General features: G+C 45.7%; 1 protein-coding gene across 1 annotated transcript in view; it reads left to right on the top strand.

Moving 5' to 3' along the window:
- Window positions 1-313: 313 nt before the first annotated feature.
- LOC134949318 (cytochrome P450 2C23-like) overlaps window positions 314-24266 on the top strand; it is a 54963-nt gene continuing 31010 nt past the window's right edge. The window contains exons 1-3 of the mRNA XM_063937814.1: window positions 314-586; window positions 1420-1582; window positions 10132-10281. Of these exons, the coding sequence (XP_063793884.1) occupies window positions 407-586; window positions 1420-1582; window positions 10132-10281 (493 nt within the window). The 5' untranslated portion in view covers window positions 314-406. The remainder of the gene's footprint in view (window positions 587-1419; window positions 1583-10131; window positions 10282-24266) is intronic.

Genomic DNA, 24266 nt, shown 5'->3' with positions numbered 1-24266 from the left:
TCAACCTTTTGTACCTATCAACCTTTTGTGGTGTTCACCTTTTTCATGTCGACCTATTGAACCTGTCGATCTACTTCATGTTGACTATATGTAGTCAACCTATTGCCTGTCGACCTATTTCTGGTCGATCCAGTGATCGACACCCTTCTTCTTGTTATTGTTTATTTTGTAAAACTAAAAATATGCTGTGTACTTCAAAGTGCATTTAACGACCTTATTATGATTACTCAACATTTACAATTACTTACGCAATATAAATGTAACTCTGCACCAATCTCAAACTCACATAACCTGTCATTAATGATCACATGCTGGTTGGAATATAGTTCAGTGTCAAAGCTTTTTGTTATCCGAAACACAGAGGGACATAGCTCAGAGAACCTGCTTTAATAGTGCTGTGCCCATAATGGCACTAAATATAGCAGGGACCCTTCTCCTGGCTACTGGGATCACTCTCCTGATTTACCTTGTTAAATGGTGGAGTAAGATATCACAGAAGAACCTGCCCCCGGGGCCCACACCTCTGCCCCTGCTGGGAAATATCATGCAGATCAGCACCACAGAATTTCCACAGTCTTTGGTTAAGGTAAGCTGGGGCATTTATAGCTTCATTACTAAAGATAACTAGAGTGCTATAAGTGGTTATGTCCCTCAACATCCTAATATACTGTACTGGTTATGTCCCTCAACATCCTAATATACTGTACGTACCTCCTAATTGTCCCGATTCAAGCGGGATAGTCACAGTCCCACTATTCGGACACTATCCTGCTGGCAGTCGGGGGAGGCTTTGATCACTTGCTGATCTGCCACGCGAGGGTCCCGAATCTCTGCAGTAAAAAGTTGGGAGGTATGTAATATACTCTAGAACAGGGATGGGGAACCTTCGGCTCTCCAGCTGTTGTTGAACTACTCATCCCAGCATGCCCTGCAACAGTTTCAGCATGGCCAAATACCAAAATTGTAGCAAGGCATGCTGGTATGTGTAGTTCAACAACAGCTGGAGGGCCAAAAGTTCCCCATCCCTGCTCTAGAAGTGTGTGCAATGTGATCTAAATACAATGGCAGACATGGAGAAATGGTTGAAGCGTCAGTGCATTTAGGCCAATTAGTCAAGTGCTGGAGTGTCCCGTTTATCTAACACAAACATGCAGTACAGTAATAGATATATATATATATAGATAGATAGATAGATAGATAGATAGATAGATAGATAGATAGATAGATATTCATTATTGCTGCACATAAGAAAATATAGTGACTAGACATCCTATTTAGTAGAATAAAAAACAGAATTGTAGCAAGCCTAAATAAAAATTGTGTAAGGTATATCATGTAGATATTTTTTCTAGCTTTAAAACAGTAACTAAGCAACATACAGTACAACTGTTATAATGTATTGTATCTGTCTCTCTAAAGCTGAGTGAGAAGTACGGACCTGTGTACACCCTCTACATCATCAACAATCCTGCAGTCATGCTGATTGGCTACGATGCTGTGAAGGAGGCGCTTGTTGACCGCAGCGATGCGTTTAGTGACAGAGGGGAAATGGAATTTACAGATCTGTTCTTTAAGGATTATGGTAAGGTATTTAAAAAGATAATAGTAGTACTTAGATAGATGCGTTAAGATTGGTTGATAGATAGATAGATAGATAGATAGATAGATAGATAGATAGATAGATAGATAGATAGATAGATAGATAGATAGATAGATAGATGCACCTAGAGGTACAGATGTGTCCTCATACATCATTGTTGTAGTTGAGCTAAACAGCCCCTCTTGGCACGTCAGGTCCTGAGAGACTCTGCTAGCATTGGGCATCTTTTTTGCATTGATTTGCTGAAAATACGTCTTAATCGCAATGTGAAATGTCTGAGACACACTAGAAGACTGTGCTACTTTGAATGCAACACTTGTATATCTGTGTGTGACTAAGGGGTCTATTTACTAAGCATAGGATGGAAATAAGGTGGACGGAGATAAAGTATCAGCCAATCAGCTCTTAACTGCCATGTTTCAAACCCAGCCTGTGACATAACTATAAGGAGCTGATTGGCTGTTACTTTATCTCCGTCCACTATCTCCATCCAAGGCTTAGTAAATAGACCCCTGAGTCTCTGAATCTGCATAAGAAGTGCTGCAATGCAGCAGCCTCTGCTTTTTTCCATGTCAAGTTCTAGTTTGCTCTGTATACAGACTCAGTCGCATACAGATATACAAGTGTCGATTGTTAAAAAATCAGCACAGTTTCCTGGTGCATCCTATTCATTTTGTGGCCAAGATGCATTTTTGGCAAAAAAGACACTTTTAGCAGAGCTGCATGAGAACTAGTGGCTCACTCGTGCCAGGAATCTTGAGCCTTGTGGTGTATTGAGGTTAGATATATAAGAAAAGACAAATCTTTATGTCAGTATATACGGAAACTGAATGCAGGCCTCTCAGTCTTTGCACATTTGGATGCATGTACAGTATATGTACCATTGTTGCCTACCTTAATAATCAACTCTCCGGGAGATGCCGGAAAGGAGAAGCAAGTGGGTGGCAATTGGGGTGGGGCTTGGCGATTTGCGTCATTAGGCCCCACTCCCTCGTTGGGAAATGCCGCTATTGGCTACATTTGCATAGGGGCGGAGATAAAATGACTTAATTAGCATATAATTGCATAATTTTAGCTCCCCCCCTCCACCGGGACTGCAGTTTCTTTGTGTTGTTCTCCCCGTTCTGCCCACTTCACTAGGAAGCCATGTTTAGCTCATTGGGGTTTATTTACTAAGATTCGTAATTTCCGAAAATAGGTCAAAGTTCAATCACGAATGACATCGACAGTGTAAAACTGCAACTTTTTGAATTGATTACGACTAATTTACTAAGCTGTCGTATTCGTATTTTTCTTTGCTTCCGATGTCGATGTCATTCGTGTTTTTTTGCCTAATTTGACGGCAGTGATTAGCAAAACACTGCCGGTTTTTTTTTACAATCAATCTCGGCCGGATCTGTGTGATCCGTGCTGGGGTTCGTATTTTTTTTTTTTTTAAATTAAACAAAGTAAAATCCTAAAAAAAATTGCGTGGGGTCCCCCCTCCTAAGCATAACCAGCCTCGGGCTCTTTGAGCCGATCCTGGTTGCAGAAATATGGGAAAAAAAATGACAGGGGTTCCCCCATATTTAAGCAACCAGCATCGGGCTCTGCGCCTGGTCCTGGTCCCAAAAATACGGGGGACAAAAAGAGTAGGGGTCCCCCGTATTTTTAAAACCAGCACCGGGCTCCACTAGCTGGACAGATAATGCCACAGCCGGGGGTCACTTTTATACAGCGCCCTGCGGCCGTGGCATCAAAAATCCAACTAGTCACCCCTGGCCGGGGTACCCTGGGGGAGTGGGGACCACTTCAATCAAGGGGTCCCCCCCCCCCAGCCACCCAAGGGCCAGGGGTGAAGCCCGAGGCTGTCCCCCCCCATCCAATGGGCTGCGGATGGGAGGGCTGATAGCCTTTGTTGTAAAATAAAAGATATTGTTTTTAGTAGCAGTACTACAAGTCCCAGCAAGCCTCCCCCGCATGCTGGTACTTGGAGAACCACAAGTACCAGCATGCGGCGGAAAAAATGGGCCCGCTGGTACCTGTAGTACTACCACTAAAAAAATACCCAAAAAAACACAAGACACACACACCGTGAAAGTATCATTTTATTACATACATACACACATTCATACATACTTACCTTATGTTCCCACGCAGGTCGGTCCTCTTCTCCAGTAGAATCCAAGGGGTACCTGTTGAAGAAATTCTACTCACCAGATCCAGTGGTCCAGGCTCCTCGGCAAATCCAGGGATAATCCACGTACTTGAATAAAACAAAAAAAACGGTTGCCCGACCACGAACTGAAAGGTGACCCATGTTTGCACATGGGTCACCTTTCCACGAATGCCAGAAACCCACTTTGCCTTCTGACTAAGTGGGTTTCTTCAGCCAATCAGGGAGTGCCACGTTGTAGCACTCTCCTGATCAGCTGTGTGCTCCTGTCCTCACTGACAGGCGGCACACGGCAGTGTTACAATGTAGCGCCTATGCGCTACATTGTAACCAATGATGGGAACTTTCTGCCCTGCGGTTGACCTAAAGTGACGTCACCGCTAAGCAGAAAGTTCCCATCATTGGTTACAATGTAGCGCATAGGCGCTACATTGTAACACTGCCGCGTGCTGCCTGTCAGTGAGGACAGCAGCACACAGCTGATCAGGAGAGTGCTACAACGTGGCACTCCCTGATTGGCTGAAGAAACCCACTTAGCCAGAAGGCAAAGTGGGTTTCTGGCATTCGTGGAAAGGTGACCCATGTGCAAACATGGGTCACCTTTCAGTTCGTGGTCGGGCATCCGTTTTTTTGTTTTATTCAAGTACGTGGATTATCCCAGGATTTGCCGAGGAGCCTGGACCACTGGATCTGGTGAGTAGAATTTCTTCAACAGGTACCCCTTGGATTCTACTGGAGAAGAGGACCGACCTGCGTGAGAACATAAGGTAAGTATGTATGTATGTGTGTATGTATGTAATAAAATTATACTTTCACGGTGTGTGTGTCTTGTGTTTTTTGGGGTATTTTTTTAGTGGTAGTACTACAGGTACCAGCGGGCCCGTTTTTCCGCCGCATGCTGGTACTTGTGGTTCTCCAAGTACCAGCATGCGGGGGAGGCTTGCTGGGACTTGTAGTACTGCTACTAAAAACAATATCTTTTATTTTACAACAAAGGCTATCAGCCCTCCCATCCGCAGCCCATTGGATGGGGGGGGACAGCCTCGGGCTTCACCCCTGGCCCTTGGGTGGCTGGGGGGGGGGACCCCTTGATTGAAGGGGTCCCCACTCCCCCAGGGTACCCCGGCCAGGGGTGACTAGTTGGATTTTTGATGCCACGGCCGCAGGGCGCTATATAAAAGTGACCCCCGGCTGTGGCATTATCTGTCCAGCTAGTGGAGCCCGGTGCTGGTTTTAAAAATACGGGGGACCCCTACTCTTTTTGTCCCCCGTATTTTTGGGACCAGGACCAGGCGCAGAGCCCGATGCTGGTTGCTTAAATATGGGGGAACCCCTGTCATTTTTTTCCCCATATTTCTGCAACCAGGATCGGCTCAAAGAGCCCGAGGCTGGTTATGCTTAGGAGGGGGGACCCCACGCAATTTTTTTTAGCAACAAAAAGCACTTTCCCACCCCTTCCCACTGATATACATGCACGGATCTCATGGATCCCTGCATGCATCTCAAATCACGGATAAAAAAAGCAGGTCTGTTTTTTTTTAGGACTTTTTTACGAATTGTAATTTTTCACGGCAGTGTTTTGTGTTTTTTTACTTTGCACTTCTTAGTAAATGACCGAGATTCATACTTAAACAGCCGCGTTTTGACCGATGGTGTATTCATTCGTAATTTTTTACCTGAACTAGCAAAAAATTACGAATGCCCTCATCACTGCCGTGATTAGTGTTTAGTAAATGACCGAGATTGACCGAGATGACACTTTGATGAAAAAACGGCATCTCGGTCAAAATCGGGAGCTTAGTAAATAAACCCCATTGTATTTACTTTGCTTTCATACCTCCATGATCCAGTGGGACAAAAAGACCTGTTAAGCTCCCCCTGTGTATGTTTGTAAGTTTAAAAGGTGAGATTACTCATTGGAGAGAGAATACTAGTGAAATAAATGACGTTTTACAGATTTCATAAGGGCAATATGAAAAGAGACTAAATAAACACTAAAGGAAAGTAACTTAGATGAACTCAGTGGTGCCCTCCAGTGGCCGGCGTCCCTAAGCAGCCGACTAAAGCTGCCTAAGTGCTGAAACACACTACCCGGCTTTTGCCGGCCGGGAAAAAGCCGGACGGCTTTTTCCCGTGCCGGCATTGTAGTTAACAGTGTGAGGGCTAGGGTCCCTTCACACTGCACGGCCCCGGCCCGGCTGCCGGGTTGCAGCCGGGTCTCACCACTGGAAGGTCCGGCGGCCGGGCGGCCGCCGGGCCGTCTTTGGAGCCAGTAAACCATGTGTGTGAAGGGGAGCTTTCACACACAACGGTTTTTTCTGAAGCCGTGTCTGATGCTGCGCATGCGCACTGCATCACACACGGCTCAAAGCCGTCCTGTGTGAGCGACTCTGCCGGTTTCTCCCGGATGGCAAAAAGCCGGACAAAGTTTGTCCGGCTTTTTGCCATCCGGGAAAAACCGGAGTGTGTGTTACAGCCTTAAGGGCTGTAACACACGCTCCGGTTTTTCCCGGATGGCAAAAAGCCGGACAATCTTTGTCCGGCTTTTTGCCATCCGGGAGGGTTTTTCACACACAATGGCTTTGAGCCGTGTGTAATGCTGTGCGCATGCGCAGCGGCGGCGGCTAAAAAAAAAACGTTGTGTGTGAAAGCTCACCCTCACATACACAGTCCACTGCATACAAAGACGGCAGGGCCCCGGCCCGGCAGCCGGACCTTCCAGTGGACGTGCCGTGTGAAAGGACCCTACACCCAGAGCCGGATTAAGGGGGGGGGTCCCGGGGATACGTACCCCGGGCCCCCCTTTCCAAAAGGGCCCCCTGCCACACCACAGATCGGATCTTTCTTCAATCCGATCTGCGGTGCAGCGCTCACGAGCCCCGGCTCCCCGCTGCCCTGTCCCCAGTGGCGTAAGTTCATCCCCGTCGCCCGGAGGCAAGTTACAGTTTGGTGCCCCCAACCCTCGAAAAAAGTGCCAGGACAGAGGTGTCAGGAACAGTACTGAGATGAAAGGGAAAGTCCAGTGGGGCCAGGACAGACTAAGACAGAAGGGACAGGCACAGGACAGAGGTGACAGGACCAGGACAGAACAGAGAGCCAGGAAAGATGGGTGACAGGACCACGGCAGAGGGGACAGGGAGAGTACAGGGATGACAGAGCCATGACAGAATAGAGGGGACAGGAGAGAAGGGTGTCAGGGACAGGACAGAGGTGACAGGGCCAATACAGCGATGACAGGGACAGTCCAGTGGGGAAGAACAAAAATGACAGGACCAAGATAGAGGTGACAGGGACAAGAGAGAGGTGATAGGACCAGGACATAGGTAACAGGACCAGGACAGAGGGGAAGGGGACAGGACAGGAAAGGGGTGACATGGGCAGAACCAGGACAGAGGTACCAGGACAGAACTGAAGGGATAGGAGAGAGGGTTAACAGGGACAGGACAGAGTTAGCAGGGACAGGGGTGGCAGGGACTGGACAGAGGGGACAGAACGGAAGGGTCAGCAGAGAGAGATGACAAGGCCAGCAGTACAGAGGTGACAAGGACAGGACAGGGGTGATAGTGACAAAAAAGAGGGGAGACAGGGCCAGCACAGAGGTGGCAGGGATGGGACAGTACAGGGGTAGGAAAGAGGGGTGACAGGGACTGGACAGAGGGGACAGGGACAGAACAGAAGTGTCAGCTGAGAGAGATGACAGGGCCGGTAAGCGGTGACAAGGACAAGACAGGGTGACAGGAGAGAGGGGAGGCAGGGCCAGCACAGAGGTGACAGGGATGGGAAAGGACAGGGTGACAGAGACAGGACAGGAGTGATAGCCCAGCACAGAGGTGACAGGTACAGGACAATGGTGACAGGAGAGAGGGTAGGCAGGGCCAGGCTTAGGCTTAGTTAAACGACCCTGTGACTTGAGCCGTGACAGCAGCAGGTGTTCTGTCTTCCCCCTCACATGTTCCCCCTCTCCCAAAAGGGCTTACACTTACATAGGGTTCAGTTTTCAGGAGTCCACGCTCCTGCCTGGAACAGCCTCACTTTCCCGCACTGCAGACTCTCTCCTGGCGGCGGCTGCTGCTGCTACAGTACGTGTCCTGGCGGGCGGCGGCTCTGGGTCGCAGAAGGATATCACGTGATACCCGCGACCCAGGCCAGAGCACAGCAGCAGAGAGCACAGAGAGGAGGAGCGAGCGCCGCTGATGTTGATAGGCGTTGCGCTCGCTCGTCGGCTCCTCCTCTAGCAACGCCTGCTGCACTATGAATCATGTGTGGACGGACGGGGGACAACGGAGCAGTTGCCGTGCCCCCTTCAGGGCCAGGAGCCCGGCGGCAACGGACTCCGCTGTCTCCGGGAGTTCCGCCCCTGCCTGTCCCTCCTCCTCCTTCAGTACAGCGTGCGGCCAGTGACTACTTATCTCCTCCCTCTCTCTCCCCCCGAGCGCTCCTGCTCGGGGGGTGGGGCTTCGTGGAATGACGCGTTTGTGTCGTGACGTCACGACGCAAACGCGTCATTCTGCGAAGCCCCGCCCCCGAGCAGGAGCGCTCGGGGGGAGAGAGAGGGAGGAGAGGAGATAAGCATCGAAGGAGGAGGCAGCCGGCCCGAGGGACGTGAGTCGGCGGGACCCGAAGAGCGGGAAGATGTAAGTATTTTTTTTTCTCTCTTTCTCTCTCTCTCTTCCTCCCTTCCTCCCCCCCACTTGACACCTGCCTGCCGCACTATGTAAAATGGGGATACCTTCCGCACTGTGTAAAATGGGGATACCTGCCGCACTGTGTAAAATGGGGATACCTGCCGCAATGTGTAAAATGGGGATACCTGCTGCACTGTGTAAAATGGGGGCATCTGCCGCACTGTGTAAAATGGGGATACCTTCCGCACTGTGTAAAATGGGGATACCTGCCGCACTGTGTAAAATAGGGATACCTGCCGCACTGTGTAAAATGGGGACACCTGCCTGCGTACTGTGTAAAATGGGGACACCTGCCGCACTGTGTAAAATGGGGACACCTGCCGCACTGTGTAAAATGGGGACACCTGCCGCACTGTGTAAAATTGGGACACCTGCCGCACTGTGTAAAATGGGGACACCTGCCGTACTGTGTAAAAAATGGGGACACCTGCCTGCGTACTGTGTAAAATGGGGACACCTGCCTGCGTACTGTGTAAAATGGGGACACCTGCCTGCGTACTGTGTAAAATGGGGACACCTGCCTGCGTACTGTGTAAAATGGGGACACCTGCCTGCGTACTGTGTAAAATGGGGACACCTGCCTGCGTACTGTGTAAAATGGGGACACCTGCCTGCGTACTGTGTAAAATGGGGACACCTGCCTGCGTACTGTGTAAAATGGGGACACCTGCCTGCGTACTGTGTAAAATGGGGACACCTGCCTGCGTACTGTGTAAAATGGGGACACCTGCCTGCGTACTGTGTAAAATGGGGATATCTGCCTACGTACTGTGTAAAATGGGGATATCTGCCTACCGTACTGTGTAAAATGGGAACACCTGCCTGCGTACTGTGTAACATGGGGACACTTGCCTGGTGTAATGTGTAAAAAGGGGACTTTTTTATTTTTATTTTTTCCCCCTGTGGTGGGTGTGATGATATCAGACGAGGCCACGCCCACTTTAATGAGACCACGCCCATTTTAATCAGGCCACACACCCTTGTCGGGAGCGCGCGCGCGCATGCTTATTCTTTTTCTGGCTATATGGGGGGGGGGGCACGCAAATTTTTTTTATAGCAAGGGCATTTTGAAATCTCGCACTGGGAGCCAAATTGTCTAGAAACGGCCCTGCGTGCGGTGCACTAATGACAGAGCCGCAGGCTTGCTGTGCCGGACAGCAATTGGACAACTGAGCCGTCGCTCAGCTGCGCTGACTACAGCTCTAAGAAGAGTGCTCTAACAGCTGTAGTCAGGGCAGCTGAGCGACGGCTCAGCTGTCCAATTGCTGTCCGGCTCTGCAAGCCTGCGGCTCAGTCATCGGCGTGCCGCACGCTAAACTGAAGGAGGAGGGATTCTTAGATAAATTATTTATATATATATATATATATATATATAAATCCCTCCTCCTTCAGTAGACTAAAACACTAATAAAAAATAAATAAATAAATAATAATATATATATATATATATATATATATATATATATTATTTTTTTTATTAGTTTTTTAGTCCATGGGGGCCCCCTGCAATTTAGTACCCCAGGCCTCCCGGGGCCTTAATCCGGCTCTGCCTACACCTTACACTGTTAATTACAATACCGGCACGGGAATTAAGCCATCCGGCTTTTTCCCGGACGGCAAAAGCCACCGGGTGTGTTACAGCCCTAATGTTAGAGCCGGCCCTAAACAGACCACATTTATTAAATTTTTAGGGATCATCATGAGCAATGGGGAAAGATGGAAGACAATGCGTCGCTTCTCTCTCATGACTATGAGGAATTTTGGAATGGGAAAGAGAAGCATTGAGGAAAGGATCCAGGAGGAGGCCCAGTGTCTTGCGGAGACATTCATGGAGAATAAAGGTGGGTAGAGATACAAAATGTTATTTTGATGAAACTAATTATTTATGACTATTGAATCCATAGCGGCTTTATAAGTTCTCTTACCTTGCCAAGCCACACTCAGTGGCATTATTTTGTAAGACTATATAAAAAATCCACTAAGAGCATACGTTATCATATTATAGTATTACCCTAACTTGGAAAATGAACAGTATTCCTAAAGAATATGTTGTCTATGGATCTACAGTAACTCCATATACCCCAATGTTTACAAGATGAATGAAAAGTAAGTATTACTAAACTTTTGGAAAAGCCGTACGTTCATGTAGGAAAAGTTACAGCACAGGCTATTTTTTGCTGCAATCAGGATTTCCTCTTTAATTGTGGACATACTTGGCAATTGCAGAGATAAAAGTGGTCATTCCGAGTTGATCGCTCGCTAGCAGTTTTTAGCAGCCGTGCAAGCGCTATGCCGCCTCCCACTGGGAGTGTATTTTAGCTTAGCAGAAGTGCGAACGAAAGGATCGCAGAGCGGCTACAAAATATTTTTGTGCAGTTTCAGAGTAGCTTCAGACCTACTCAGCGCTTGCGATCACTTCAGACTATTCAGTTCCTGTTTTGACGTCACAAACACGCCCTGCGTTCGCCAAGCCACGCCTGCGTTATTCCTGGCACGCCTGCGTTTTTCCGAACACTCCCTGAAAACGGTCAGTTGACACCCAGAAACGCCCCCTTCCTGTCAATCACTCTGCAGCCAGCAGTGCAACTAAAAAGCTTAGCTAGACAATGTGTGAAACTACATCGTTCGTTGTAATAGTACGATGCGCGTGCGCATTGCGCCGCATACACGTGCGCAGAAGTGCCTTTTTTTGCCTGATCGCTGCGCAGTGAGCGAAAGCAGCTAGCGAACAACTCGGAATGACCCCCATAGTGCGGGATGTATTAAAGCAGAAATGCGGTAAAAACCCTGTTTCCTGAATTTTTACCGCATTTCCAAATATACTAAAGCCACGCCACTGGGGCTCTGAATCAGAGGGTAATGACAGCTATAGCTGATGTTACCCTATAGAAGCCTGCCCTGTGGGCTTCTTTTCCGCTACAGCATATCCTGCTGCGCATGCGTAGATGGACTCCAGAGTCATAAACCTGGAAGTCAAGGGAGGGGTCGCATCGTGAAGGACAGCTCTTATCGGAAGAGCTGCCCTTTGCAATACTAATCGCATATGTAAATATGTATGCGATTAGTATCCGTGCTATGCCTGGCAATGTGTGGCGGGATATATACCGCAAGGTTAGTACATCCTGCCCAGTATGTATTATGCATTGTTATTATGTTATTTTGTGATATCTGAAGACTCTTATTATTGCAGTCAATAGAATCTAAAAGTGATTGTTCTTATATTTAAAAAATGTTACACCCTAAGCAGAGCCACATATTATATAAGACAATTCCACACCTCTAAATCATTTTAGCCTTGCGTATACAGACACTTATTCTGAGTTGATTGCTTGCTAGCTACTTCTAGCAGTCGTGCAAATGCATAGTCGCCACCCACAGGGGAGTGTATTTTTGCTTTGCAGGTGTGCAAACGCCTTTGTATCCGAGCTCTGCAAAAACATTTTCTGCAGTTTCTGAGTAGCTCTGGACTTACTCAGCCCTTGCGATCACTTCAGTCTTTTTGGTGCTGGAATTTACGTCAGACACCTGCCCTGCAAACGCCTGGACACGCCTGTGTTTCTCCAACCACTCCCTGAAAAAGGTCAGTTGACACCCAGAAACGCCTTCTTCTTGTCAATCTCCTTGCGAATGTCCGTGTGAACGGAATCGTCATAGAAGCCATCGCTGGGTAACAAACCGCTGTGTACTCGTACGACGCGCCTGCGCATTGCGGTGCATACGCATGCGCAGATTAGCCCCGTTCTGCCATGATTGCTGCACTGCAAAAAAACTGTAGCGAGCGATCAACTCGGAATGACCCCCACGGTACCTGGCTAAACACAACCCCGGTGTATTTATCTCTCTATGATAATCACTGTAATCATTATGCTTTATTCTATCTCACAGATGGTTGGGACAGTGCTGTATACGGTATAAGGGTTAAATAGAGAAATCAGGGAAAGATAACCGAGTCAGCAAACATGACCAGGTGATTAGGAATTGCTCAGTAACTGGAGAAGGAGCAGACACTAGATATAGTTCCTATGGGAGGAGTCCTGAGCCATATCTCCACCTATTTGGAACACTTAATGAAAAACAGTATCAGCATGTTGAGTGATAATTTAGAGATGTGCACTTGAAATTTTTCGGGTTTTGTGTTTTGGTTTTGGGTTCGGTTCCGCGGCCGTGTTTTGGGTTCGACCGCGTTTTGGCAAAACCTCACCGAATTTATTTTGTCGGATTCGGGTGTGTTTTGGATTCGGGTATTTTTTTCAAAAAACACTAAAAAACAGCTTAAATCATAGAATTTGGGGGTCATTTTGATCCCAAAGTATTATTAACCTCAAAAACCATAATTTCCACTCATTTTCAGTCTATTCTGAACACCTCACACCTCACAATATTATTTTTAGTCCTAAAATTTGCACCGAGGTCGCTGGATGACTAAGCTAAGCGACCCTAGTGGCTGACACAAACACCTGGCCCATCTAGGAGTGGCACTGCAGTGTCACGCAGGATGGCCCTTCCAAAAAACCCTCCCCAAACAGCACATGACGCAAAGAAAAAAAGAGGCGCAATGAGGTAGCTGTGTGAGTAAGCTAAGCGACCCTAGTGGCCGACACAAACACCTGGCCCATCTAGGAGTGGCACTGCAGTGTCACGCAGGATGGCCCTTCCAAAAAACACTCCCCAAACAGCACATGACGCAAAGAAAAAAAGAGGCGCAATGAGGTAGCTGTGTGAGTAAGCTAAGCGACCCTAGTGGCCGACACAAACACCTGGCCCATCTAGGAGTGGCACTGCAGTGTCACGCAGGATGGCCCTTCCAAAAAACACTCCCCAAACAGCACATGACGCAAAGAAAAAAAGAGGCGCAATGAGGTAGATGTGTGAGTAAGATAAGCGACCCTAGTGGCCGACACAAACACCTGGCCCATCTAGGAGTGGCACTGCAGTGTCACGCAGGATGGCCCTTCCAAAAAACACTCCCCAAACAGCACATGACGCAAAGAAAAAAAGAGGCGCAATGAGGTAGCTGTGTGAGTAAGATAAGCGACCCTAGTGGCCGACACAAACACCTGGCCCATCTATTTGGTGTTTTGGATTTTACATGCTCTGTACTATGACATTGGGCTTCGGCCTTGGCAGACGACGTTGCTGGCATTTCATTGTCTCGGCCATGACTAGTGGCAGCAGCTTCAGCACGAGGTGGAAGTCGATCTTGATCTTTCCCTATTTTTGGAACCTCAACATTTTTGTTCTCCATATTTTAATAGGCACAACTTAAAGGCACCTCAGGTAAACAATGGAGATGGATGGATACTAGTATACTTATGGATGACGAGCGACTGCCGACACAGAGGTAGCTACAGCCGTGGACTACCGTACTGTGTCTGCTTCTAATATAGACTGGATGATAATGAGATAAAATTAAAATATATATATATATATCACACTAGTACTGCAGCCGGACAGGTATATATTATGTAATGACGGACCTGCTGGACACTGTCTGTCAGACTCAGCACTGCAGACTCCTAAAGTAAGCTACTAGTATCAAGAAGAAAGAAAAAAAAAACCACGGGTAGGTGGTATACAATTATGGATGGACGAGCGACTGCCGACACAGAGGTAGCTACAGCCGTGGACTACCGTACTGTGTCTGCTGCCAATATAGACTGGATGATAATGAGATAAAATTAAAATATATATATATATATCACACTAGTACTGCAGCCGGACAGGTATATATTATGTAATGACGGACCTGCTGGACACTGTCTGTCAGCACTGCAGACTCCTAAAGTAAGCTACTAGTATCAAGAAGATAGAAAAAAAAAAACACGGGTAGGTGATATACAATTATGGATGGACGAGCGACTGCCGACACAGAGGTAGCTACAGCCGTGGACTACCGTACTGTGTCTGCTGCTAATATAGACTGGATGATAATGAGATAAAATTTAAATATATATATATATTATATATCACACTAGTACTGCAGCCGGACAGGTATATATTATGTAATGACGGACCTGCTGGACACTGTCTGTCAGACTCAGCACTGCAGACTCCTAAAGTAAGCTACTAGTATCAAGAAGATAGAAAAAAAAACCACGGGTAGGTGGTATACAATTATGGATGGACGAGCGACTGCCGACACAGAGGTAGCTACAGCCGTGGACTACCGTACTGTGTCTGCTGCCAATATAGACTGGATGATAATGAGATAAAATTAAAATATATATATATATCACACTAGTACTGCAGCCGGACAGGTATATATTATGTAATGACGGACCTGCTGGACACTGTCTGTCAGCACTGCAGACTCCTAAAGTAAGCTACTAGTATCAAGAAGATAGAAAAAAAAAAACACGGGTAGGTGATATACAATTATGGATGGACGAGCGACTGCCGACACAGAGGTAGCTACAGCCGTGGACTACCGTACTGTGTCTGCTGCTAATATAGACTGGATGATAATGAGATAAAATTTAAATATATATATATATATTATATATCACACTAGTACTGCAGCCGGACAGGTATATATTATGTAATGACGGACCTGCTGGACACTGTCTGTCAGACTCAGCACTGCAGACTCCTAAAGTAAGCTACTAGTATCAAGAAGATAGAAAAAAAAAACCACGGGTAGGTGGTATACAATTATGGATGGACGAGCGACTGCCGACACAGAGGTAGCTACAGCCGTGGACTACCGTACTGTGTCTGCTGCTAATATAGACTGGATGATAATGAGATAAAATTAAAATATATATATATCACACTAGTACTGCAGCCGGACAGGTATATATTATGTAATGACGGACCTGCTGGACACTGTCTGTCAGACTCAGCACTGCAGACTCCTAAAGTAAGCTACTAGTATCAAGAAGATAGAAAGAAAAAAAAAACCACGGGTAGGTGGTATACAATTATGGATGGACGAGCGACTGCCGACACAGAGGTAGCTACAGCCGTGGACTACCGTACTGTGTCTGCTGCTAATATAGACTGGATGATAATGAGATAAAATTAAAATATATATATATATCACACTAGTACTGCAGCCGGACAGGTATATATTATGTAATGACGGACCTGCTGGACACTGTCTGCAGAATGCGTTTATAAAAACACCACACGACGAGTGTTTAACTTTTTCAGGCAGACAATCACAATATACTGGTGGTCAGCAGACAATCACAATACTGGTGGTCAGTGGTCACTGGTCAATCACACTGGCAGTGGCACTCTGGCAGCAAAAGTGTGCTCTGTACTTAAAATATGTACTCCTGCTATAACTGCTCCCCAGTCTCCCCCACAATTAAGCTGTGTGAGCAGTGAGCACTCAGCACAGTCAGATAATGATATACAGTATTACATATGATGCAGCACACTGGGCTGAGCACAGATATGGTATGTGACTGTGTCACACTGTGTATCGTTTTTTATCAGGCAGAGAACGGATTAATTAAACTGGTGGTCACTGGTCACACTATCAGCAGCAAGTAGTACTCCTCCTAATAATATGCTCCCCAAAATTTGTGTCTCTCTCTAGTACTCTAGTCTAAACGGAGAGGACGCCAGCCACGTCCTCTCCCTGTCAATCTCAATGCACGTGTGAAAATGGCGGCGACGCGCGGCTCCTTATATAGAATCCGAGTCTCGCGATAGAATCCGAGCCTCGCGAGAATCCGACAGCGGGATGATGACGTTCGGGCGCGCTCGGGTTAACCGAGCAAGGCGGGAGGATCCGAGCCTGCTCGGCCCTGTGTAAAAAAAGCTGAAGTTCGGGCGGGTTCGGATTCCGAGGAACCGAACCCGCTCATCTCTAAGTGATATATTCACTTTTTTTACAGTGGGTATACTACTTTGCACTTACCAAACCACTCGGTGAATATTATGAAGAAGATAACTATAATAATTTATAATATAATTTATAATAATAATAATAATAATTATTATTATTATTATTATTATTATTATTATTATTATTATTATGTTATTATTATTATTATTATTATTATTACTACTAGTTACTTATATAGCACAGCATATATTGTTGCACTTTAAATTGTGAAGAGAAAGTAATCAAATATGACTGGGCAATGACAGACAGACATAGAGGTAAGAGGGTCCTGCTTGCAATCTGTATGTATAATAAATTTGTCTCACTTTTAACGTTAAAGTAAAAATTTCTGATGGATTAAGTTAAATCTGGTAAATCAAATCTGGGGGACTTTTGGTCACTGCACCAACATCTTAAATTGTAACTGTTAGGGCTTACTTACTAAAAAGGAAATTAGGGCTAAAATTGCACTAAACTAAAGCAACCAATCAGATGCTTGCTTTTATTGTCTAGTTTGTAGCATACAGATGAAAGTTAGTTACTGATTGGCTGATATGGTTCAGAGCAAATTTTTCAGCTAAATCTAGTTTTAATAAATATTTTTATTGAAACATTAAAAAAATGTAATTTATTTGTACAAGGTATACAAAAAATATACATACACCGTTGCATTTAAGTGTACCGAGATACAGCGCTGCTGAAACACAATACACTGGATAACATAAAGCAACCATTATTATACTAAAATACACTATTCATTCTTTACTTAAACAATACAACATTCCAATAAGGACAAAGGGTTTGATGGAGGAAAGGAGAGAAAATGATGGGGGGTGTATCATAGGCCCGAAGACAGACAAATATATGTGGTGGGTGATAACATAGGACATCCTATCAACATAAACATATCAACTAAGGGGTTGCACTCAGAATACCAGCTGTCGGGATCCCGGCGCTCAGCATACCGGCGCCGGGATTCCGACCGCCGGTAAGACCAAACAGTGTGATGGTGGAAGGGGAAGAGGGTAACGGAGGGGGACTTACATCTCTCTGGAAATACAGGCACAAATAGGGAGAATGAGAGAGGTTTAGTCAATTCTTCATTAGGTTTGTCAATGGTGGAATAGTCTCTTAGCTGCCTGTGGACCAGCCTGTCACAGTCCTAGATTGACATCTTCTACCTTTTCAGTATGACACAATTTCTGGCAAGGCACAAATTGACCTTACCAGGCCTTCTGGATTGCTTCATACTATAGGTTCTGGAAAATGTTAAAGTACAGAGTGGTTCTGGCTTATTAATGTTCCAACATATAAAACAATTTATGTGCAGTGGAATGGTTAAAGATAGGTGCATAGATAATTCCTCATAGGTGAATCACCCAAGGCGATGTCTGTATCTGCACAAAGTCTAGGAGTGCAGGAAAGTGCTGAGGAACAGAGGTCCATGAAAGGCCATCTAACCCAAACCTTTATTTTTATTTTCTTCTTTCTATGTGGTTTTCTACTTACCGTAATACTAAAACCTGTGTATTATGTGCTATGTCCTGCTGGAGAAAAGCACTATGTAAATACAATTATTATTATTATTATTATTATTATTATTACTTAAACATGGATAGTAACTGAATGCAGCAGATAAATAAAGCAATTAATATATATCACAAAGAAACACATATCAGTGCATCTAAACCATTCAGCAGCAGAGTAAAACAGATTGAACTTAAACACCCAAAAATTAAAACATAAACTATATATATAAAAAGTAACACAAACAGGCAGCGACACTCAGAGACTTGAAAAAGGGTGTATATTTTACAGCACCATGGTGTTATGCCAATGTTTTGGGGCTCAAACGCTCCTTTGTCAGGCCATAAAATCATGAGCATTACACCATGTGGGTTATTCCGAGTTGTTCGCTCGTTATTTTTCTTTCGCAACGGAGCAATTAGTCGCTAATGCGCATGCGCAATGTCCGCAGTGCGACTGCGCCAAGTAAATTTGCTATGCAGTTAGGTATTTTACTCACGGCATTACGAGGTTTTTTTCTTCGTTCTGGTGATAGTAGTGTGATTGACAGGAAGTGGGTGTTTCTGGGCGGAAACTGGCCGTTTTATGGGTGTGTGTGAAAAAACGCTACCGTTTCTGGGAAAAACGCGGGAGTGTCTGAAGAAACGGGGAAGTATCTGGGCGAACGCTGGGTGTGTTTGTGACGTCAAACCAGGAACGACAAGCACTGAACTGATCGCACTGGCAGAGTAAGTCTCGAGCTACTCAGAAACTGCACAGAGAAGTCTTTTCGCAATATTGCGAATCTTTCGTTCGCAATTTTGATAAGCTAAGATTCACTCCCAATAGGCGGCGGCTTAGCGTGTGCAAAGCTGCTAAAAGCAGCTTGCGAGCGAACAACTCGGAATGACCCCCCATGTCTTTTTTGTTTCTTCATATATTCACGCACAGCATATGTTGATTTTTCATGACTATGGCAGGAAAACATTAAAAAACATCTCTGTCGCACCACTGTAAATCCAATAATATTAATATTCACAGAACTGAACTTACATATTAAAAACAAATGAAACATATGACAGATAAAAACATCCCTATGCTTTGATTGCCTACCAAAGAAAGGAAACAGAAGGCAGATCAAACACAAAGCGTGGTTCAGTCTCATCGGCAGCATCACTCCTACTGTACCACGCGTTTTGACACTTGTATCTTTTTTTTAAGTCTTTGAAAAATGAACGTATGATTCGCAATATATTTGAAGAAGGAAGAAAGACATGCTGAAAAGCTGCTAATTTAATAACCTGAAATAAGGGGATGTAGTTATTATGCCAGTCCCCCATACCCAAGCCGAAATAAGGGTATTCGATCGATATACAGGCACCTGTTTCTTGGATATGCTGTACAATATGTCTCTGGAAAGAAAAGTCTTTTTAGTTTATTAGTCATTATTTTACACAGAGGTTTTGTCTCTATATAGTGTTAGTTTATTCATTATTGTAAGTTTTGTTTTTTATTTTTAGTTTTATGTATTCCTTGTCTGAACAGAAGTGGACACATCACTAAATATAATGTATATAATGTATACTAAGAAATAGAGATGAGCGGGTTCGGATCCCTGAGATCCGAACCCTACCGAACCTTCCGACCCAAGTCCGGATCTGAGTCAGGCTCGGGTTTTCCCGCCTGACTCGGAAACCAGAACGAGGCAAAACGTCATCATCCTGCTATCGGATTCTCGAGGGATTTGGATTCCATATAAGGAGCCGCGCTTCGCGACCATTTCCACTCCAGTCTCAGAGGGTGTAGTAAGAGGACGTGTCTCCGTCCTCAGTGTCTGTGTGGGCGGGAAAGTGGGGTGGCGATTCTAGTGCTGTCTTGTGCTGCTCAGTCCAGTGTAGTCAGTGTCTTATGCTGCATCAATCCAGCCAGTCACAGTGTTGGTGTCCTCTGCTGCTATATGTCCCCAGTGCTGCTGGCTGCTGTATAAGTCCCTTGCATTTTTGCTGTCAGACCAGGGGTAGTGTCTTGTGCAGCATCAGTCCAGTGACCAGTCACAGTGGTGGTGTCCTCTGCTGCCATATATCCAGTGTTACTGGCGTATAATACCAGTGATATTGCCATATAATTCCCATGATATTGCTGTATAATTCCCGTGATACTGGTGTATAATTACAGTGACATTGCCATATAATTCTCGGGATACTGGCGTATATTTCCTGTGATATTGCTGTATAATTCCAGTGATATTGCCATATAATTCCCGAGATACTGGCGTATAATTCCTGTGATATTGCCATATAATTCCAGTGATATTGCCGTATAATTCCTGTGATACTGGCGTATAATTTCTGTGATATTGCAGTATAATTCTCGGAATACTGGTGTATAATTCCTTTGATATTGCCGTATAATTCCTGTGATATTGCCATATAATTCCCGTGATACTGGTGTATAATTCCTGTAATATTGCTGTATAATTCTCGGGATACTGGCGTATAATTCCTGTGATACTGCCATATAATTCTCTGAATACTGGTATATAATTCCTGTGATATTGCCGTATAATTCCTGTGATATTGCTGTATAATTCCTGTGATATTGCCATATAATTCCTGTGATACTGGCGTATAATTCCTATGATATTGCCGTATAATTCTCGGAATACTGCCTTATAATTCCTGTGATATTGCCGTATAATTCTCGGGATACTGGCGTATAATTCCTGTGACATTGCCGTATAATTCCTGTGATATTGCCGTATAATTCCTGTGATATTGCTGTATAATTCCAGTGATATTGCTGTATAATTCCAGTGGGAATTATTTGTGTCACTTGGCTTAGTCATACAGCTACCTCATTGCACCTCTTCTACATCTTTGCATGAGGTGCTGTTTGGAGCATAGTTTTTGAAAAGTGCCATCCTGTCTGACACTGCAGTGCCACTCCTAGATGGGCCAGGTGTTTGTGACGCACACTTGTGTCACTTGGCTTAGTCATACATCAACCTCGGTGCACCTCTTTTTCTTCTTTGCATCATGTGCTGTTTGGGGCCTTTTTTTATACCTGCCCTCCTGTCTGACACCGCAGTGCCACTCCTAGATGGGCCTGGTGTTTGTGTTGTCCACTTGTGGCGCTTAGCTTAGTCATCCAGCAACCTTGGTGCAACCTTTTGGACTAAAAACAATATTGTGAGGTGTGAGGTGTTCAGAATAGACTGGAAATGAGTGGAAATTAATGCTATTGAGGTTTATAATACCGTAGGATCAAAATTAGTGATGTGTACTGGAAATTTTTCAGGTTTTGTGTTTTGGATTCGGTTCCGCGGCCGTGTTTTGGATTCGGACGCGTTTTGGCAAACCCTCCCTGAAAATTTTTTGTCGGATTCGGGTGTGTTTTGGATTCGGGTGTTTTTTTTACAAAAACCCCTCAAAAACAGCTTAAATCATAGAATTTGGAGATCATTTTGATCCCGTGGTATTATTGACCTCAATAACCAAAATTCCCACTCATTTCCAGTCTATTCTGAACACCTCACACCTCACAATACTATTTTTAGTCCTAAAATTTGCACCACGTTCGCTGGATGGCTAAGCTAAGCGACCCAAGTGGCCGACACAAACACCTGGCCCATCTAGGAGTGGCACTGCAGTGTCAGACAGGATGGCACTTAAAAAAATTGTCCCCAAACAGCACATAATGCAAAGAAAAAAAGAGGTGCACCAAGGTCGCTGGATGGCTAAGCTAAGCGACCCAAGCGGCCTACACAAACACCTGGCCCATTTAGGAGTGGCACTGCAGTGTCAGACAGGATGGCACTTCAAAAAATAGTCCCCAAACAGCACATGATGCAAAGATAAATTAAAGAAAAAAGAGGTGCAAGATGGAATTGTCCTTGGGCCCTCCCACCCACCCCTATGTTGTATAAACAGGACATGCACACTTTAACAAACCCATCATTTTAGCGACAGGGTCTGCCACACGACTGTGACTGAAATGACAGGTTGATTTGGGCCTCCACCAAAAAAGAAGAAATCAATCTCTCCTTGCACAAACTGGCTCTACAGAGGCAAGATGTCCACCTCCTCCTCATCATCCGATTCCTCACCCCTTTCACTGTGTACATCCCCCTCCTCACAGATTATTAATTCGTCCCCACTGGAATCCACCATCTCAGGTCCCTGTGTACTTTCTGGAGGCAGTTGCTGGTGAATGTCTCCCCGGAGGAATTGATTATAATTCATTTTGATAAATATCATCTTCTCCACATTTTCTGGAAGTAACCTCATACGCCGATTGCTGACAAGGTGACCGGCTGCATTAAACACTCTTTCGGAGTACACACTGGAGGGGGGGTGCAACTTAGGTAAAATAATGCCAGCTTGTGCAAGGGCCTCCAAATTGCCTCTTTTTCCTGCCAGTATACGTATGGACTGTCTGACGTGCCTACTTGGATGCTGTCACTCATATAATCCTCCACCATTCTTTCAATGGTGACAGAATCATATGCAGTGATAGTAGACGACATGTCAGTAATCATTGGCAGGTACTTCAGTCCGGACCAGATGTCAGCACTCGCTCCAGACTGCCCTACATCACTGCCAGCGGGTGGGCTTGGAAATCTTAGCCTTTTCTCGCAGCCCCAGTATCGGGAGAATGTGAAGGAGGAGCTATTGACGGGTCACGTTCCGCTTGACTTAACAAGTGTCTCACCAGCAGGTCTTTGAACATGTGCACTCTTGTGTCTGCCGGAAAGAGAGATACAACATAGGTTTTAAACCTAGGATCGAGCACGGTGGCCAAAATGTAGTGCTCTGATTTCAACAGATTGACCACCCGTGAATCCTGGTTAAGCGAATTAAGGGCTCCATCCACAAGTCCCACTTGCCTAGCATAATCACTCCGTTTTAGCTCCTCCTTCAATCTCTCCAGCTTCTTCTGCAAAAGCCTGAGGGGAATGACCTGACTCAGGCTGGCAGTGTCTGAACTGACTTCACGGGTGGCAAGTTCAAAGGGTTGCAGAACCTTGCACAATGTTGAAATCATTCTCCACTGCACTTGAGTCAGGTGCATTCCCCCCTCCTTTGCCTATATTGTAGGCAGATGTATAGGCTTGAATGGCCTTTTGCTGCTCCTCCATCCTCTGAAGCATATAGAGGGTTGAATTCCACCTCGTTACCACCTCTTGCTTCAGATGATGGCAGGGCAGGTTCAGGAGTGTTTGCTGGTGCTCCAGTCTTCAGCACGCGGTGGCTGAATGCCGAAAGTGGCCCGCAATTCTTCGGGCCACCGACAGCATCTATTGCACGCCCCTGTCGTTTAAAAAAAAATTCTGCTCCACCAAATTCAATGTATGTGCAAAACATGGGACATGCTGGAATTTGCCCACATATAATGCACGCACAATATTGGTGGATGGCTTACCAAGAATGGTAAGCCATTCTGCGATGATGTTCCTCAGTTTCCGTAAGAGGTTGTCAGCTGTGTGCCTCTTATGGAAAGCGGTGATACAAAGCGTAGCCTGGTGCCGCCGCTGCTGTTCTTGCTGCCCTGCTCCACTTGTCCACATGTCTGTGGTTAAGTGGACATTGGGTACAACTGCATTTTTTAGGACACTGGTGACTCTTTTTCTGAGGTCTGTGTACATTCTCGGTATCACCTGCCTAGAGAAGTGGAACCTAGATGGTATTTGGTACTGGGGACACACTAACTCAATTAATTGTCTAATTCCCTGTGAATTAACGGTGGATACCGGACACACGTTTAACACCACCATAGCTGCCAAGGCCTGAGTTATCTGCTTTGCAGCAGGATGACTGCTGTGATATTTCATCTTCCTTGCAAACGACTCTTGGACAGTCAATTGCTTACTGGAAGTAGTACAAGTGGTCTTCCCACTTCCCCTCTGGGATGATGATCGACTCCCAGCAGCAACAACAGCAGTGCCAGCAGCAGTAGGCGTTACACTCAAGGATGCATCGGAGGAATCCCAGGCAGGAGAGGACTCGTCAGACTTGCCAGTGACATGGCCTGCAGGACTATTGGCTTTCCTGTCTAAGGAGGAAATTGACACTGAGGGAGTTGGTGGTGTGGTTTGCAGGAGCTTGGTTACAAGAGGAAGGGATTTAGTTGTCAGTGGACTGCTTCCGCTGTCACCCAAAGTTTTTTAACTTGTCAATGACTTCTGATGAATGCGCTCCATGTGACGTATAAGGGAGGATGTTCCTAGGTGGTTAACGTCCTTATCCCTACTTATTACAGCTTGGCAAAGGCAACACACGGCTTGACACCTGTTGTCCGCATTTCTGTTAAAATAATTCCACACCAAAGAGGTGATTTTTTTTTGTATTTTGACCAGGCATGTCAATGGCCTTATTCGTCCCACGGACAACAGGTGTGTCCCCGGGTGCCTGACTTAAATAAACCACCTCACCATCAGGATCCTCCCTGTCAATTTCCTCCTCAGCGCCAGCAACACTTATATCC

The sequence above is a fragment of the Pseudophryne corroboree genome, chromosome 8 (genome assembly GCF_028390025.1).
Source record: "Pseudophryne corroboree isolate aPseCor3 chromosome 8, aPseCor3.hap2, whole genome shotgun sequence".
In the NCBI taxonomy this organism is placed as follows: domain Eukaryota; kingdom Metazoa; phylum Chordata; class Amphibia; order Anura; family Myobatrachidae; genus Pseudophryne; species Pseudophryne corroboree.
This window is presented reverse-complemented; position numbering and strand designations above follow the sequence as displayed.